Source organism: Schistocerca nitens, chromosome 1 (genome assembly GCF_023898315.1).
Source record: "Schistocerca nitens isolate TAMUIC-IGC-003100 chromosome 1, iqSchNite1.1, whole genome shotgun sequence".
Classification (NCBI taxonomy): domain Eukaryota; kingdom Metazoa; phylum Arthropoda; class Insecta; order Orthoptera; family Acrididae; genus Schistocerca; species Schistocerca nitens.
Window position 1 is genome coordinate 239,286,339 of NC_064614.1, and position 17,020 is coordinate 239,303,358.

The following is a 17,020-nucleotide window of genomic DNA, read 5'->3' on the forward strand; positions in this document are numbered from 1 at the left end:
ACCTCAAAACATGTAGTACAGAGTTAATGAAGTCACTTGTTCCTGAGAGTGTAACTCAGTTAGTTCTTTACTCATTTTACGTAGTCACTACAGGCCTAACTCGAATGTCTATCAGTACCTAATGATGCGATTGTCCGTCCCCCCGGTAGTTGAGTGGTCAGCGCGACAGAATGTTAATTCTAAGGGCCCGGCTTCGATTCCCAGTGAGGTCGGAGATTTTATCCGCTCAGGGACTGGGTGTTGTGTTGTCCTAGTCATCATCATTTCATCCCCATCGACGCGCACGTCGCCGAAGTGGCGTCCAATCGAAAGACTTGTAGCCGGTGAACGGTCTACCCGACGGGAGGTCCTAGTCTCACGACATTTAGTTTATGCGATAGTCTACATGTCATTTCCTGCACTTATAGCGCTGAATGAACCTGCTTATGAATTAGTGGTGCCGGCCGCGTTGGTCTAGCGGTTCTAGGTGCTCAGTCCGGAACCGCGCGACTGCTACGGTTGCAGGTTCGAATCCTGCCTCGGGCATGGATGTGTGTGATGTCCTTAGGTTAGTTAGGTTTAAGTAGTTCTAAGTTCTAGGGGACTGATGACCACAGATGTTAAGTCCCATAGTGCTCAGAGCCATTTGAACAATTAGTGGTAGGCGCTAGTGTTTAAGTGCTTTCCTTAGGAAAATAGTCGTGGTGGATATGTTGTCGGAATAAGCAGTGTCGCATTAAGTGTCTGGCTGTGTAGGACTACAATCCTACGCACCTAACAGTTGCCGAACGAGACTGTCACCTTAAATGTCTGTCTTTCACTGTTCTCATCAACTGTACCGGCGCATCGTTATTATTGATTATTTATTGTAGTTTTACTTGAATACCACGTAACTCTTTTGGAAGGATAGGTCCCATCGTTATTATACTGTCTTTCATGAAACACTCATTAATCACGTAGTTTTTCCCATCATGTTTATCGCAATCTGCTTATTTGGCCCTATGGGATGGCACAAGTGTTCATCGCGAACATGACATACGAAAAATTTTTGGTTTGTCCATATCTATCTTTGTAAACTCAGTAAAAGATGGCGTTAACACAGTGAAAGATTACATTAACTTTACATTACGCCTGTTACTGCCTAGGAGATAGCAATTAAGAGAAAGAGCAGATAAATAGGGAAAGTGCCGCATATTGCAACAATGAAGGCCAGCTGTGGAGAACTTAAGAAGCTACTCATAACTGGACTCTGTGAATTGGCAGAGATAAACATAGGAGAGCTATTCGTCACATGAATAATTACTACTGAAAATATTCTCCTCTTTAACGTTACGTTTAAGAACCAAAGTTGAGCCATAATTGGATGTAGTGTGAGATTGGTATTTTTAACTAAAGATCAAAGAATGAATTGAAACATCCTCTTACGCCGTTGATTTTTTATATGTTTGAAGACTTCGTACATTAGTGAACTGAAATCGAAAGCAAAAGATTTTGAACAAATTTTACGTCTGAAAACATTTCTTCAAGAGAATTAAGCAATTTGACACATTGCAGATATTACGAATGCAGTATGCGATAATGGTTCAAATGGCTCTGAGCACTATGGGACTTAGCTGCTGTGGTCATCAGTCCCCTAGAACTTAGAACTACTTAAACCTAACTAACCTAAGGACATCACACACATCCATGCCCGAGGCAGGATTCAAACCTGCGACCGTAGCGGTCACGCGGTTCCAGACTGTAGCGCCTAGAACCGCACGGCCACTCCGGCCGGCTATGCGATAATAATCAAAATCGGATTGCTTATAACAATACAAGGTATTTGTACTAGGAGTACCGTTCACAGGTTAAATCCTTGCATTTACGTGTAAAAGGTAGGTACACGTACACAAATGTATCGAACTAGGTGATTTCTTGCCATCAGTCTTTCGACGGGCTTCATCCGGCCTCACGCGTGTCAACCTCTTCATCACGGAGTCGGATTTAGAACAAATGTCCTCGGTAAGAATTTCCGAACTGTTCTTTTCGACGCCAATTCTTCGGAGAACCTACACATTTATCATTTTATCAGCCTATTTCTTTGCTCGTTAGACTATTCCTTCCATTCAATAGAGCCTGTAATACTTTCTCACTTCCACTGCGGATAACAGCGTCATCAGCGGATAAAATCATTGATACCATTCGCACTGTTCTCTTTTTATTTTCGTCAAATAAGACATATTAAAATACGCAAGTCCAATTAGGATAAGCGTGAAAAAAATATCAAATCAAGTTTATAAGCAACGTCTATAAATATATAAGAGGAAAATTTGTCAAAACTCTCTAACAGCAGATGAACTACAGTAGAAGTAAAAGAAATGTAATTTTGACATAGCATTACTGGATCCGTAAAATGAAGTATGTTTTAAATTGATTAAAGGAAGTTCGACAGTACTGGAAAACCAGATCACAGCAGTCTGTTTGCGGGGCACGACACATGACAAATAAGTGGTTATCTTCGAAACTTCCGATATTGGAAGGTTTTTGTGATTTGGGGCTCGGCCAAATTACGACCAGAAATGAAAGTTATTAATTCAGTGGCAACAGAACAAAGAAACAGCACAGAAATAGATACTATTTCTCTCTGCCTTTATCAGGGTTTTTACAGAAAACACAGCATATTAGACTATGAAGATTACCAATGTCCGGAATGTACCTTAAACCGAGCAGAAAAGTGTTGAGTGATATGAAACTTTCTCACAGACCTTTTCCTGGACCAAGACTCAAACCCGGACCATCGCATTTTGCGGCCAATGGTCTCAACACTGAGTAATCACGGTCCACAAACCACCTAACAGCTTCCATCTATCACTAGCTCTGGATACCTCAGTTGGTAATAGTGTAGTAGTTAAGCTCACGGTTTAAGACATGATAGCTAATTTATAATTCAGAATTGAAGAATGATGAAAGCTGCCGAAATACAAATTTAGATAACTTTACAAACTCATCATTAATATGCAGTTCCTAATGAGTTGACATATTATCTACGTACATTTGAATAAATGTAACTTACGTTTTACCATTCTTGTTTCGACTCAGTTTATTAAATTATATTGGATGACCTGGACCTCTTCTGCTACTGTATTTACGTGTTAGAAACAGCTGCACTTTCTTGCTCAGTGTATGTTTTATTTGTTCTAATATGCGTTGGTGTTAATTGTAGGTGTCTGTGCTTTTCTGATTGTGAACCTGGTCTTCTGCGTCCAACACAATAAACACTCGTCAGCACAGCACACGAAGTGTACTCACACTTGTCCTCCATGTAATTATGTTTGCTAAGTGTGGGTAACTGAACTTGATGGTAATACTATAAGGAAAAGATTTGAGAGCAGTGGCATTAAGCCATTAAGGTACAATAAATTACACGAAAACTTAAGTTCTATAGGGAAGGAAGCTCCAAAATTCACACATGATACAAATGAGGAAGAACATGACAGTACTTCCGCATACTAAGTTAATCTTCTTGTTTGTCAAAGAAGTAAGTACTATTTTTTTCTGTCTTTATCAGGATTGTAATTTGGATATGTGATTGTTGATAAGAATTATCAGATGTAGTTATTATGTATTTTAGGACTTACATGCAATTTATTCATTTATTTTATTTAATAAAAATGCAGTCTATTGTGTACTGTATGTAAATAGAAGACATTAATCTTCTTTATAAGATCAACAACCGCTGCTTTAAGCAGGCAATTACATCGTCGCAGGAAGTATGGACTGACAGTGTTTTGCGTCACTTTTACTTGCATGGCGGTTTACAGTTTTTAGTATTACAGAACACTGATTGAATCTGACAACACTTCGTGTCAGTTCTGAGCAGATGATTAGAATAACACTCTTGGATTTCCACTCCTCATTACTTGGATGTTCTGTAGCGAAAAAATATGTTTCCATCTTTATAACGCAACGGTCATTAGAACGGCCTGAACGTTCGACGTTATTGTCATGAATCTGTAAAATGTGTAATTTAAACAAATATTTCTTTGCTATAATCGTACAAATATTTCAAAGACTCTATAACTCGGGTATTTATTTAAAGAAGATTCTCGGCGAACGTGTTATAGAACAACCAAGATAGTTCTATGGGCAAGACTCGTGTTAAGTCGCTCTGATTCAGAAAAGCGAGAAAAGCGACAGTGTTACTAAAATGAGCCCTCAAGGCAGCAAGCAACTCAGCTACTGCATGAAATCGTTGCTCTTTCCACATTAGTACACGCCTGGAAATGGAAAAAAGAACACATTGACACCGGTGTGTCAGACCCACCATACTTGCTCCGGACACTGCGAGAGGGCTGTACAAGCAATGATCACACGCACGGCACAGCGGACACACCAGGAACCGCGGTGTTGGCCGTCGAATGGCGCTAGCTGCGCAGCATTTGTGCACCGCCGCCGTCAGTGTCAGCCAGTTTGCCGTGGCATACGGAGCTCCATCGCAGTCTTTAACACTGGTAGCATGCCGCGACAGCGTGGACGTGAACCGTATGTGCAGTTGACGGACTTTGAGCGAGGGCGTATAGTGGGCATGCGGGAGGCCGGGTGGACGTACCGCCGAATTGCTCAACACGTGGGGCGTGATGTCTCCACAGTACATCGATGTTGTCGCCAGTGGTCGGCGGAAGGTGCACGTGCCCGTCGACCTGGGACCGGACCGCAGCGACGCACGGATGCACGCCTAGACCGTAGGATCCTACGCAGTGCCGTAGGGGACCGCACCGCCACTTCCCAGCAAATTAGGGACACTGTTGCTCCTGGGGTAACGGCGAGGACCATTCGCAACCGTCTCCATGAAGCTGGGCTACGGTCCCGCACACCGTTAGGCCGTCTTCCGCTCACGCCCCAACATCGTGCAGCCCGCCTCCAGTGGTGTCGCGACAGGCGTGAATGGAGGGACGAATGGAGACGTGTCGTCTTCAGCGATGAGAGTCGCTTCTGCCTTGGTGCCAATGATGGTCGTATGCGTGTTTGGCGCCGTGCAGGTGAGCGCCACAATCAGGACTGCATACGACCGAGGCACACAGGGCCAACACCCGGCATCATGGTGTGGGGAGCGATCTCCTACACTGGCCGTACACCACTGGTGATCGTCGAGGGGACACTGAATAGTGCACGGTACATCCAAACCGTCATCGAACCCATCGTTCTACCATTCCTAGACCGGCAAGGGAACTTGCTGTTCCAACAGGACAATGCACGTCCGCATGTATCCCGTGCCACCCAACGTGCTCTAGAAGGTGTAAGTCAACTACCCTGGCCAGCAAGATCTCCGGATCTGTCCCCCATTGAGCATGTTTGGCACTGGATGAAGCGTCGTCTCACGCGGTCTGCACGTCCAGCACGAACGCTGGTCCAACTGAGGCGCCAGGTGGAAATGGCATGGCAAGCCGTTCCACAGGACTACATCCAGCATCTCTACGATCGTCTCCATGGGAGAATAGCAGCCTGCATTGCTGCGAAAGGTGGATATACACTGTACTAGTGCCGACATTGTGCATGCTCTGTTGCCTGTGTCTATGTGCCTGTGGTTCTGTCAGTGTGATCATGTGATGTATCTGACCCCAGGAATATGTCAATAAAGTTTCCCCTTCCTGGGACAATGAATTCACGGTGTTCTTATTTCAATTTCCAGGAGTGTAGAATAGGGCCGAAAACGCCAGCTTCCCCTCACTCAAATGGTAAACGTTTGTTTGGGATTAAGTAGAACATATGTTAAGATGTCAGGGAGTGGCTTACAAGGGACTAGAGGGAGCAGTAGAGGAACAGAGATTTGGATATATCTAAGAAACAGTTAAGGACGCAGGCTGCAAGTGCTACTCAGAGATGTAAAATTTGGCACGAGAGAGAAATGTGTGGCGGGCTGCATCAAACCAGTCAGAAGACTGATGAATGGTTCAAATGGCTCTGAGCACTATGGGACTTAACATCTGTGGTCATCAGTCACCTAGACTTATAACTACTCAAACCTAACCAGCCGAAGGACATCACACATATCCATGCCCGAGGCAGAATTCGAACTTGCGACCGTAGCAGCAGCGCGGTTCCGAACTGAAGCGTCTACAATCGCCCGGCCATAGCGGCCGCAAGACGGATGACTTAAAAAAGTAGCACCACGTAATTGAATATTGCACACGTTGTCTGTAAACTATTCTGTATTATACTTAGAGAAGTCTTCAGTCTTAAAAGGACACTTATACCGTAAATTAATTTGGATTGTCTTCTGCAGACATATTCGTGAGCAATATTAAAAATAAGTTTCGTTAGCAAACTGCTATTTAAGTTTTAAATATTATCTCTGTAACTTCCTTGGCATACAACATACACAGCTCGTGTGGTCAGGACCAAGAGAGTTCGAGTCTCGGTCCGGCAGACAGTTTTAATCTGCCAGGAAGTTTCATATCAGCGCACACTCCGCTGTAGAGCGAAAATTTCAGTCTGATATTTTATTGTATAACATTATTTGTAACATATTCCTAGATATGTGAATGTGTAATACACTCACGTTCAGAAAAAAAGAACAGAATACTTTGAACGACTATAGACAGGAAGATCACATGTACATTAGTATGTTCTGCAGAAATGATCAGCATCTGACACATATCGGCCCGTGGGTTCAGGTCAACATGGATGGCCCTGCGCAAAACCACCTAGTAGTAGAATGTGCCTGCTGCTCTCGTTGTCACTATAAACCGAAGGTAATGGATCAGTGTGACTTGAGCAGATGTGGAGAATGCCTTGCAAACGTATGCGCGAACCGTGCTGTCAAATCAGTGAGTTTGAAAGAGGGCGCGCTATTTGCATGAGAGAATGTGGTGCACCCTTACTGGAAATTGCTGCTCAAGGGGACGAAGAGTTTCAGTAGTGCAACGGGTGTGCGCCGAATGGTTTAAAGGCCGTAGAACACGACGAGATGGGAACAGGTCGCACCATCCAGACCACCCTCATCCCCTCCCCGACAGGATCGACACGTCATGAGAGTGGCATTTCAGGACAGATCTGCGTCCTCCTCGGCTCTGGCGCAACAGTGGAACAGTCTAACACATTGTACACCATCGCAGGTGACAGTCCATCGCCTTGTATTTCGACATGGGTTACGTGCGCGTCGTTCACTACTCCGCCTACCGTTGACGAATGTGCAGAAACGATCTAGACGACAATGGTATGTGGAACGAAGTCACTGGGGACAGGAATGGCATGTTTTCGGACAAGTCCAGGTTCTGTTTCTGTGAAAATGATGGCCGCAGTTTGGTTCACCGCTGACAGGGGGAGCGGGGTCACAGTGACTGCGTTCGCACAAGAGATACAGTGCCAACTCAAGGCCTTATGGTGTGGGGTGGTATTGGGTACAATCACAACTAGAGCATATCCAGGACACTGTGACCCGTGTCACCCACGCGAATGACATCCTGCTACCCGTAGCCATACAATTCCTGCACAATACCCCACATGCCATTTTTCAGCAAGAAAATGCACGACCATGTGCTGATGCACGAACATGTGGCACCTTGGTGTCACAGGATATCAGCCTTTTGCCCTGGCCAGCCAGATCACTAGACGTGTCGCCAATTGAAAATTCGTGGAATTTGGTGAAACGATGGGTGCAGTACTGTGACTCAATAGCAACCACCACTGATGAACTTCGGAACCAGGTGAGTGCAGCATGGACGACTGTAGCATAGGACTTACCAGGGCCGACGGCGGACCCTGTGCCTGCTAGGCAACACGACACGTTCTGTCTACAGTCGTTCAAGGTGTTCTGTTTTTTTTTTTTCTGAACACGATTGTATAATAAGATTGTAATCATAATCTCATTAGTTCGAATCAAGGAAATTTTTAAAAGAGAATAACATCTTTTTTCATCTTGATTTACTATTCGCATTCGCTTGAAAATGTGGAAAACATTAAATTGAAATTTGGTACAAAAATAGAAAACATCAAAACGAAAATACAATATTTTTTTGTATATTTCTATAGACAACAGTATTTATTCATGGATATAGATGTATTTAACAAGAACGCTCTTCGCAGGTCCGTTCAGAATTTATTTTCGTGTGTCCTGTAATGAAAAAAATTTTTGACTTTTATTAAAAACTAATATTCAGTATTTGTCAATTAATATTTCCCATTTTTGATAAATGTGGAGTTTACATAAAACTAAATATTTCTACTAGAGACATTGACATCAGTGATTTCACCATTAGAAAACCTATTATAGCACGTACTGAGCTACTGACAAATACAATAATGAGCTAGAAATCTTCCGCACTTAAGAGCGCTCGTAAATCTTCTAATCTTCAAAGGTGATTCTTTGTTATTAGTTTTATTGTGAATTGTATAGTACTGGCTTTAATATCAGTGCAAATGCAGTATCTGAAGACATTCACATCATTCCAAACATTTTTGATCATATGCGGCAGTCCACTGAATGAAGTTGATAGGTATTCTGTAATGCTTGAGGCAGTCGTTTGGAACATACAATTAGTTTTGTTCGTTTACGTTTAGCGTCAGGTTCGGTAACAGTATTAATTTTTCAAACATGTTTTCCAGGTTTTACGGAATGTAGTAGATATCTTTTAGTTCCTTTTATTTGATGTTCATTTTTATGTTTCATGTCCTATATATTCAGGACAATTTTAAATGCGAACATTTTAGGTTAAGTTAGGGATATCAACTACATGCTTCGGAGGTTTCACCCGCCATCATCAGGTGAATTTATGTCAATTAGTAAGACAAATACGTGTTGGTTTTATAAATACAAAAATACAGAGCATAAAACACTATTACCCAAGAGAAGTTAAAGACAACAGCTGGGATCTTCAAACATGTATGAGCTGGCTCGACATACGTGTGACTAATAAAATGCACTACGTTTATCCTTGTCGGGGAATGTTCAACATAAACCAAAGAAACACCGTGGTTGTACGGAGGAGCATGACAGGATTTCTAATGTTCTCACTGTACATGCAGCTAAGATCAACAGTGTCACCCGGCTGTTCATTCACCACGCTGTTTTCTGCAGGAAAGTATCAACGTTGGACGATCCCAGTGAAATGCAGAAAGATGTAGACAAAATTTCCACTTGATTTAATGAATGGTTGTGCTTGGAGTCCTTATCAAATAGACATGACAGCTCAACAGCAGACACAAAACGATTTAAGAGATGCGCTGCTGGTATAGCCAACACGTAAATAATTTAACGAGTGGAAGAAAAACTACACTGTCCTCGAGACCCCTTATATTTCGCATAGTGACCTCGAGAATAAAATAAGAGAGACTAAGCAGCGTAGAGTCATGTAAACATTTGTCAGTATAAGAATGTAATACAACAGCAAACCGATAATACTGAAATGAAGCGAATACGTTGAAGTAGATGTAAAAACTCAAGTATTAACAACACAACATCAGCAGCAGCGCACAGGACTGCAGCGCTCTGGCAGTGTATGCTTAACGTAAACTGGGTACACTACTGATGCGCCTGCATGGTTTTACGTGGGGGAGGTTCAAATGGCTCTGAGCACTATGGGACTTAACATCTACGGTCATCAGTCCCCTAGAACTTAGAACTACTTAAACCTAACTAACCTAAGGACAGCACACAACACCCAGCCATCACGAGGCAGAGAAAATCCCTGACCCCGCCGGGAATCGAACCCGGGAACCCGGACGTGGGAAGCGAGAACGCTACCGCACGACCATGAGATGCGGGCTTTACGTGGGGGAGCTCAGAGCACTGTTGCCGGAATACACCTGAAGATAGCCAGAAGACTCTGCGCCGAAACGCCCCGGCAGCAAGTTACTTGACATCTGGCAGTTCGCCAGAAATTTCAAGGAAAGACGTAACAACAGTTACTCTCCAACACGACTTAAACTATCAGATCAAAAGTGTCTGGACACGCCTACGTACGGCAGAACGACATTAGATGACACGAGAGGCGGGCCAGTCTGTATAAAAAGGGGGCGGAGAGGACTGTGTTGTAAGTATACAGGGTTTGTATAAAAAAGTAATAAGACTGATTTTGTGTTGATGCGACTGTACTTCGCAGCGCACGCTCGCCCGTGGTGACTGGTGCTGGGGAGGGGGGGGGGGGGGCGCTGGGGGGAGGGGTGTCTGGCCGAAAAATCGCTGCATGCCAGTCGCCTGCAAGCTCTTGTCTCCTCTGGGCACGTCGCAAAGTCGTCGGCCGTGGCGCAACATGCAGCAAACGATCGAGCAACGTTACGCCATCATGTTTTGTGTGACACTAGGTAAATCGGATATAGAAACTTTGGTTATGTGTTGGCAAGCCTATGGCGATGATTGCTTGTCAAAAGCCCACGTTTTCAGGTGGGTGAAGAGCTTTAAAGAGGGGCGGAATAGCGTCGTGGACGAGAACCGCTCCGGACACCCGTCAAACAACAAAACTGACGAAAACATCGACCGTGTGCGCGCTTTATTGAACACGACCGTCGGATGAGTGTCAGGATGATAAGTGACGACCTCGGACTTGATAAAATGACAGTGCACAACATCATCACCAAAGAATTGTCGACGAGGAAGATCTGCGCCAAAATGGCCCCGAAGATTTTGTCAGACATTCAAAGGCATGCACGTGTGGACGCATGCCAAGACAATCTCCAGAGCCTTGAAACTGATCCGGAAGTTTTAGATAACGTTATCACTGGAGACGAAACCTGGGTGTTTCAGTACGACCCGGAGACAAAGCACATGAGTGTCAAACGGCACACCGCAGCGTCCCTACATCCAAGAAAGGCTCGCATGAGCAAATCGAAGGTGAAAGCTATGCTGCTTGTGTTTTTCGACGTCAGGGGCGTGGTTCATCATGAGTTTGTACCCAAAGGCCAATCTATCAACAGTGCTTTTCACTGCGAAGTGCTCAAGAGACTAAAAGCCAGGGTCCATCGCGTGAGGCACCCATCGTCGATGATTGGAAGCTGCATCATGACAACGCGCCGACTCACACATGCTTCATGGTGGCCAGCTACCTGGCCAAAAAAGCGATTCCAACGATTCTCCAGACCCCCTATAGTTAAGATGTGGCCCCGCCAAACTTTTTTTTCCTGAACTAAAAACTTCCCTGAAAGGACACCATCATGAGACCCTGGAGGAAGTCCAAGCCGCCACGAGGCCATCCTGGACTCAGCGTTTGCAGCAGCGTTTGTACCGTGGAAATCTCGCTTGTGGCGGGTTGTTGACTCTCAAGGGCTATACATTGAACAGTACTAAGTGGCTATAGCGACATCTACGATAAATTTTGATTCACAAGCTCAGTCTCATTACCTTTAAACAAACCCTGTAGAGGCAGTAGCAGCGTCAGGAGGACTCGGCGACTTCGAAAGCGGACTAGTCACTTCAGTAAGAAATTCGCCAGTGACATTTGAATCTTTCTAAAGCAGCCCAAGTCGACTTTTGTGATGGTGAAGAGGAAACGTGTGGGAGCAACCGCAACTAAACCAAGACCAGGCAGATCCCATGGGCTAATGGTTAGGGGTCGTCGAACACTGCGGAGAGTCATTGTAAAAAATTGTATGAAATCATGGGAATGAATTACCATTGAGTTCCAAACTGCTGCGAGCAGTCCAGCTATCACAGTGACTCTGAGTAGGAAGTTAAAAAGGATGGGTTACAAAGGTGGAGCACCTTCTTACAAATCACACTTTTCTGTTGTCATTGCAAAGCGTTGCTTGAGGTGGTCTGAAGAGTGATGGCACTGGCCAGAAGATGACTAAAAACAGGTGATCTGGAGTGATGAATCACGCTATACCCTGTTGCAATCCGATGGAAGGGTTTGGGTTTGGCGTAGACCTGGAGAACTTTACCTGCTATCAGGTGTGAGGGCGAAAGTGAAGTACGTAGGAGGCGGTGTTGCCTAGTGGGGACGTTTTTTATCTTTACGAAGTGGTCCCCTTATGTTGCTTAAGAAAACGCTAAATGTGGGATATGAAAACGTTTTACAGCGTTGTGCACTGGTTAACGTAGAGCAGTGGTTCCCAACCTGGGTGTAGCTACCCCTTGAGGGGTAAAATGGAAATGACAGTAGGGGGTCAGTGGCCAGGAGTTCCCAGGTGGGAAGTTCGGCTGCCATGTGCAAGTCTTACTGAGAGCGACGTCACATTGGGCGTCGACAATGGGGATGGAATGATGATGGGGATGGAATGATGATGAGGACAGCACAACACCCACTACCTGAGGGGAGAAAATCCCCCACACCAGCCAGGCCCCTGAGCATGGCATTCCAACGTGCTGACCACTCAGCTAATGGGGTGGACGAGGGGTAAAATGAAAATATCTGATGGATAAAAACAGAAGTGTTCAACTGAGTTTCGGTCACGAAACTAATAACCTTTTAAGCCATGTTATGACTAAATCGTGAGACTTTAATACTGATAGCATAGATTAACACAAGTACATTTTTAAATACTAGCATCAACGTGTGACACATTGTACTGGAGATTATAGCTGGCAGAACGAACTTATGAACACAATTTTACTCTCATAGACCATCCACCACATACACACTTCTTACTATGCGTCTACGACAGTGAAATAGGAGAGCTATACATCATGTGCGCGAGGGTTGCCCGGGAAGTAATGCACCGCTTCAGGAAAGGAGCAATACCTTTCTATGATAGCTTGTTGTTAACACTGGTATGATTCTTGAATTGATAGACCACAAAATATTTTGGAGACAATATTAACCCGTAAGTTCACATGGCTCTGAGTACTATGGGACTTAACATCTGAGGTCATCGGTCCCCTAGAACTTAGAACTACTTAAACGTAACTAACCTAAGGACATCACACACATCCATTCCCGAGGCAGGATTCGAACCTGCGACCGTAGTCGTTACGCGGTTCCAGACAAGTTCCTAGAACCACACGACCGCACGACCACACCGGCCGGATTAACCCGTAAGTACTAAGAGGTAAGATCCCATGTTAGTTCACGAGAGTTCAAGTGTACATATGAAAAGACTTTCTCCTTAAAGCTAGTACTCTTGGGTACTCACTGAGGGCGTGAGCTTTCTGGCTAAAGTGGAAGCAGTCAGGCGCGAAGTAGCTGAGGTCTGGCGCCGCGCCGAACCACGTGTTCACATCGGCGGGACTCTCCACGCCCAGGAAGAACGGCTGCAGCACCACCGCGAACTCTTCGCTCTCGAAGCGATCATCCAGCGCCTGTTCAGAACAGCACAATTGCTGAGTCTCGTGTGCCCGCTTCAACGCTCTCTCTCTCTGTCTCTTACACACAAACACACATACACTCTCTCTCTCTCTCTCTCTCTCTCTCACACACACACACACACACACACACACACACACACATGGTAGCACAAAATATTGTATTAAATATGGCACAGTTCTAACTAAATCCCATTACATGATTCACAAGCAGCATACTTTATAAATTTAACAGAAATGTATATTCAAATAAATCTTAAATTCAATACAATTTTCGTAGTCGTAAGTCGATAAATTTGTGTGATTCTTATACAATGAGTTAAGGAGTCGTTTTCTAAGGAATTTTTGCGCAATAAGTTCTTTGTAAATAATCAAAATACAAATAAATGATATTAGTTTTCATCGTGATTCTATCAATCAGCTGCTAAAACGAAATAATGCTTACTGTACAACCACTTTCAGCTTGAATCGACTATCGCCAGGCTACTTGTATCATGTACAAAATAAAATAAACAAATGCGCACATGGATATTAAAAAGCAACGAAAACAGCTTACATGAAATAGAGTACCGAAACATTGATACAAGTGTCGTTACATACAGATCAGACACAATTAAACAAGCTCGGGTTTTTGTATGAGTTGAAATGGCAAAAGGACAGTTTTATAAAAACTAAGTGTAATGAATATAACATTCGTTTGTCATAACTAGACCAAACGAAAGTTTTAGTTGGTAAGAAACATTCGGACTTATCCGTGAATAGTTAATTCGGTGCTGGAACGAGTAAAGGAATTAAGGAAGATTATGGTTTAATGTCACGTGGCAATGAAGTCATTACAGAGAGAGCACAAGGAAGGAGTAAAGAGGGTTGAGGAAGGAAATCTTCGGTGCCCTTTTATAGGACACATCGTGATATTTGCCTTAAGCTATTTGGATGGCTAGATGGGGAACTGAACCACCGTCCTTGAGAATGAGAGTCCAGAGTGACAACCACTGCACCCCTCTCTGTTTGGTAGTGGGAGGAAGTTTGGGGGGGAGGTAAAAATTTTTGAAGGAGACCAGAGTATGATTGTAGTCAGCAGCTTGGAATGGACGCAGGCTGCAGTAGCTACGCAGAGATGAAGTGGCTTGCACAGGACAGGGTAGCACGGAGTGTTGCATTATAGCTGTCACCCGACTAAAGACCACAACTACAACAGCAACGGCATTATTCAGGTACGTGCAGGTGACAAGCCTACAATTCATTTTTTTCAACGTTATAGCTCTGGCCATACAGTCGAGGCTGTTATTGATACTCAGATAAGTGGATAGAGCTAATACGTTGGGAACAACTGCAGGCTTGTTATAACACTGATATTATAATGACGTTTCAGGTGTTAAATACATAACATATACCTTTTATATGTCAATTCTTGGGACTTTCCGTCTTCAACTAAGAGTAATATGAAACCGGTGGAGCTAAATTATGTTTGCTGGATTCTCATGTAAGGAGACAATCATGAATTTGTTCTTCATTAATTTCGTGTACGCTTTTCTTTATTTTATTTTGCAAATTTATACCGCTAATCTGATGATGGTGAATTTCATACTGAACCCTGTTGCATAATAAAGATCATTTCGTCTACAGCTGAGTAATACCAACATGTCATTCAAAAATCACATAACAGGCTTTAACAACTGACGATTAGAGTTATTCAAATGTATTACACTTCTGTAATGCGGTGTGCTGAGCCCTCGATATCCAACAGCAGAATGTGACAGTGTTACCGCAAGCGAGGAAAGAGCACGAAATTATTGCTCTTTAACACAAGAAATTCCTGGTTTTTAAACTCGTGACCTTAGAACGCTCTAATTAGTTAACTGTGCCTAGAGAAAGAATTAGAACTTTCTAAAGCTCCTTTGTGACAACAAATTTCTGTTATTAATGTTGGAAACCCATCAGCAGCTCTTTCGTCTAGACCGAGCCAGGTGCTACAGAGCGGTAGTAATTTTCACGCTGTACAAATAAAAGTTTCCAATGAACGGGGATATAGAGGGTGGTGGTTGTAGATGAAGTTTTATAGTGCTACAGAAACCACTGATCCCACTCGATGTCAGTAGTCATATTCACGCAACAACGAAGAACAGTGGTATACCAAATAACGTTCTTAGCTCAGACAACTAACCACAGATCAGAAATGTTAAGTGGAACTTGGGGGATGGCGAGTACGTCGAGTGAGTCTGCACCTCCTGGCAGCCCCAGTGGGTCTGTGTGGTCATAGCTATGGTTTCCACAGACCTGTTCTGGAGCGCTGCCCACGTGGTACGTGGTGGGTGCACTATTGCCAGTGCTTTTTGCAGGTGCAGTGCTCTCAGTATCTCTGTTAGTTCTATAGTCTTGGACAGGAAACGCGTTTTAATTCAGTTCAGTTACTTTCATGGCGTTCGTGTGATTGTTCACCGTTTGTTATGACAACTTGGGGCACGTGCAGCCACATGTGTAGATACTCCTGTCTGTGGTGAATCTCTTGTACACAGTTCATGTAATATAACGATACAGTGCCAGTGTGTCGCTGAAGATGGAAGATGACCCCATATATGTCCGGAATAAAAGTAGTTAAGGGTCTCCGGAAAGGCTCAAAATCATGAAAAGTTCAATTTTTACTTTATTGCGTTTTCTGAATCTGCAGACTATTACCTTTTAATAGATATATAATTTATTCAATTCCGAAGACTACAACTATTTTTAAATTTTTTTTGAAATGTGTTCTACATGCGCGTGACCCACTGTGGCGCTGTTAAACTGCTGTCAAATGGTGTTATTATTAACGTCCGTGTTCATCAGGTACATTTTAGTGATGTGAGATAAAGTATGTGTTGTGGCTAACCTGTGATGGTTCAATATATATCGGTGGTGTGATTGTCGATTGTTTCATGTTTATTTACTCTGTCGTTATCTCGAAAATATTCGTAATTAATTCTGTTTCTTGAGTCTCTGTTTTGTTGAAGTATAATAATGAGTAAAAGTAAAGTTATTAGAAATCCTCTGAAGGCTTTTAAGAAAAGGAGAAATGTTGGAAAGCCAAAGGTATTTAGAAATATGGGAATGAAGATAGGTTCTAACATGGTACGAGCGATGCTTGCTTTAGACAAGGAACGCCTTCGGGCTGCAGACAGGGCTGTAAAGAGTCTAGAAATACAAGCAAGAGTAAACAGGAGGAGGAACAAGAGGAAGCTGGAGGAGGAGTTTGCAGAGGATGAAGATAATCCATCCTATGGACCTGGAATGCACTAAAAAGTTAATCCAATCTTTGTCGCTCGATTCCCAAAACTTTTATTTTCTCATACTAATTAAATGTTTTCTAAGGATCTTCCAAACATATTTGTTTCAAACTTTCAGTAAATGTTACACAGTACCTTCTGCATAATTTAACACAGCCTTTTTCCAAAAAACTGTATATTTTTGAATATATAAATAAAAAATTGCAAAAAAATGTTGTGAATTTTCATTACAATTGAAAAAAAATCATCTTTAATAACTGAACTAAAATTTTGTAAAATCCCTGTGTTAAGTTGTAGCCCATATTCCAATAAACAATCTGTAAAAATTTCAACTTCCTACCTCAAATACTTTGTGAGGAAAGATGTAATTTATAAGCGTTATTTTAACATTGCAAGTATAGGGCGTTCCGGAGCCCCTTAAATATAAAACATATGCAGCTGATTTTTGAACTTAGACAACAGAAATGTGAGCTGCAGGGCAACAAGCGTGTAAAACAAAGAAGTAATTGTGTAACTCCAGGACTTCTGCCAGAAAAGTCTGAGCGTCACCATTGGTGAACGTCTGATC

At 43.2% G+C, this 17,020-nt stretch overlaps 1 protein-coding gene across 1 annotated transcript in view; it reads right to left on the minus strand.

The window, feature by feature from the left end:
- Positions 1-17,020, minus strand: part of LOC126239201 (phospholipase B1, membrane-associated-like) — a 78,335-nt gene that overhangs the window by 3,979 nt on the left and 57,336 nt on the right. The window contains exon 6 of the mRNA XM_049947847.1: positions 13,024-13,189. Within this exon, the coding sequence (XP_049803804.1) occupies positions 13,024-13,189 (166 nt within the window). The remainder of the gene's footprint in view (positions 1-13,023; positions 13,190-17,020) is intronic.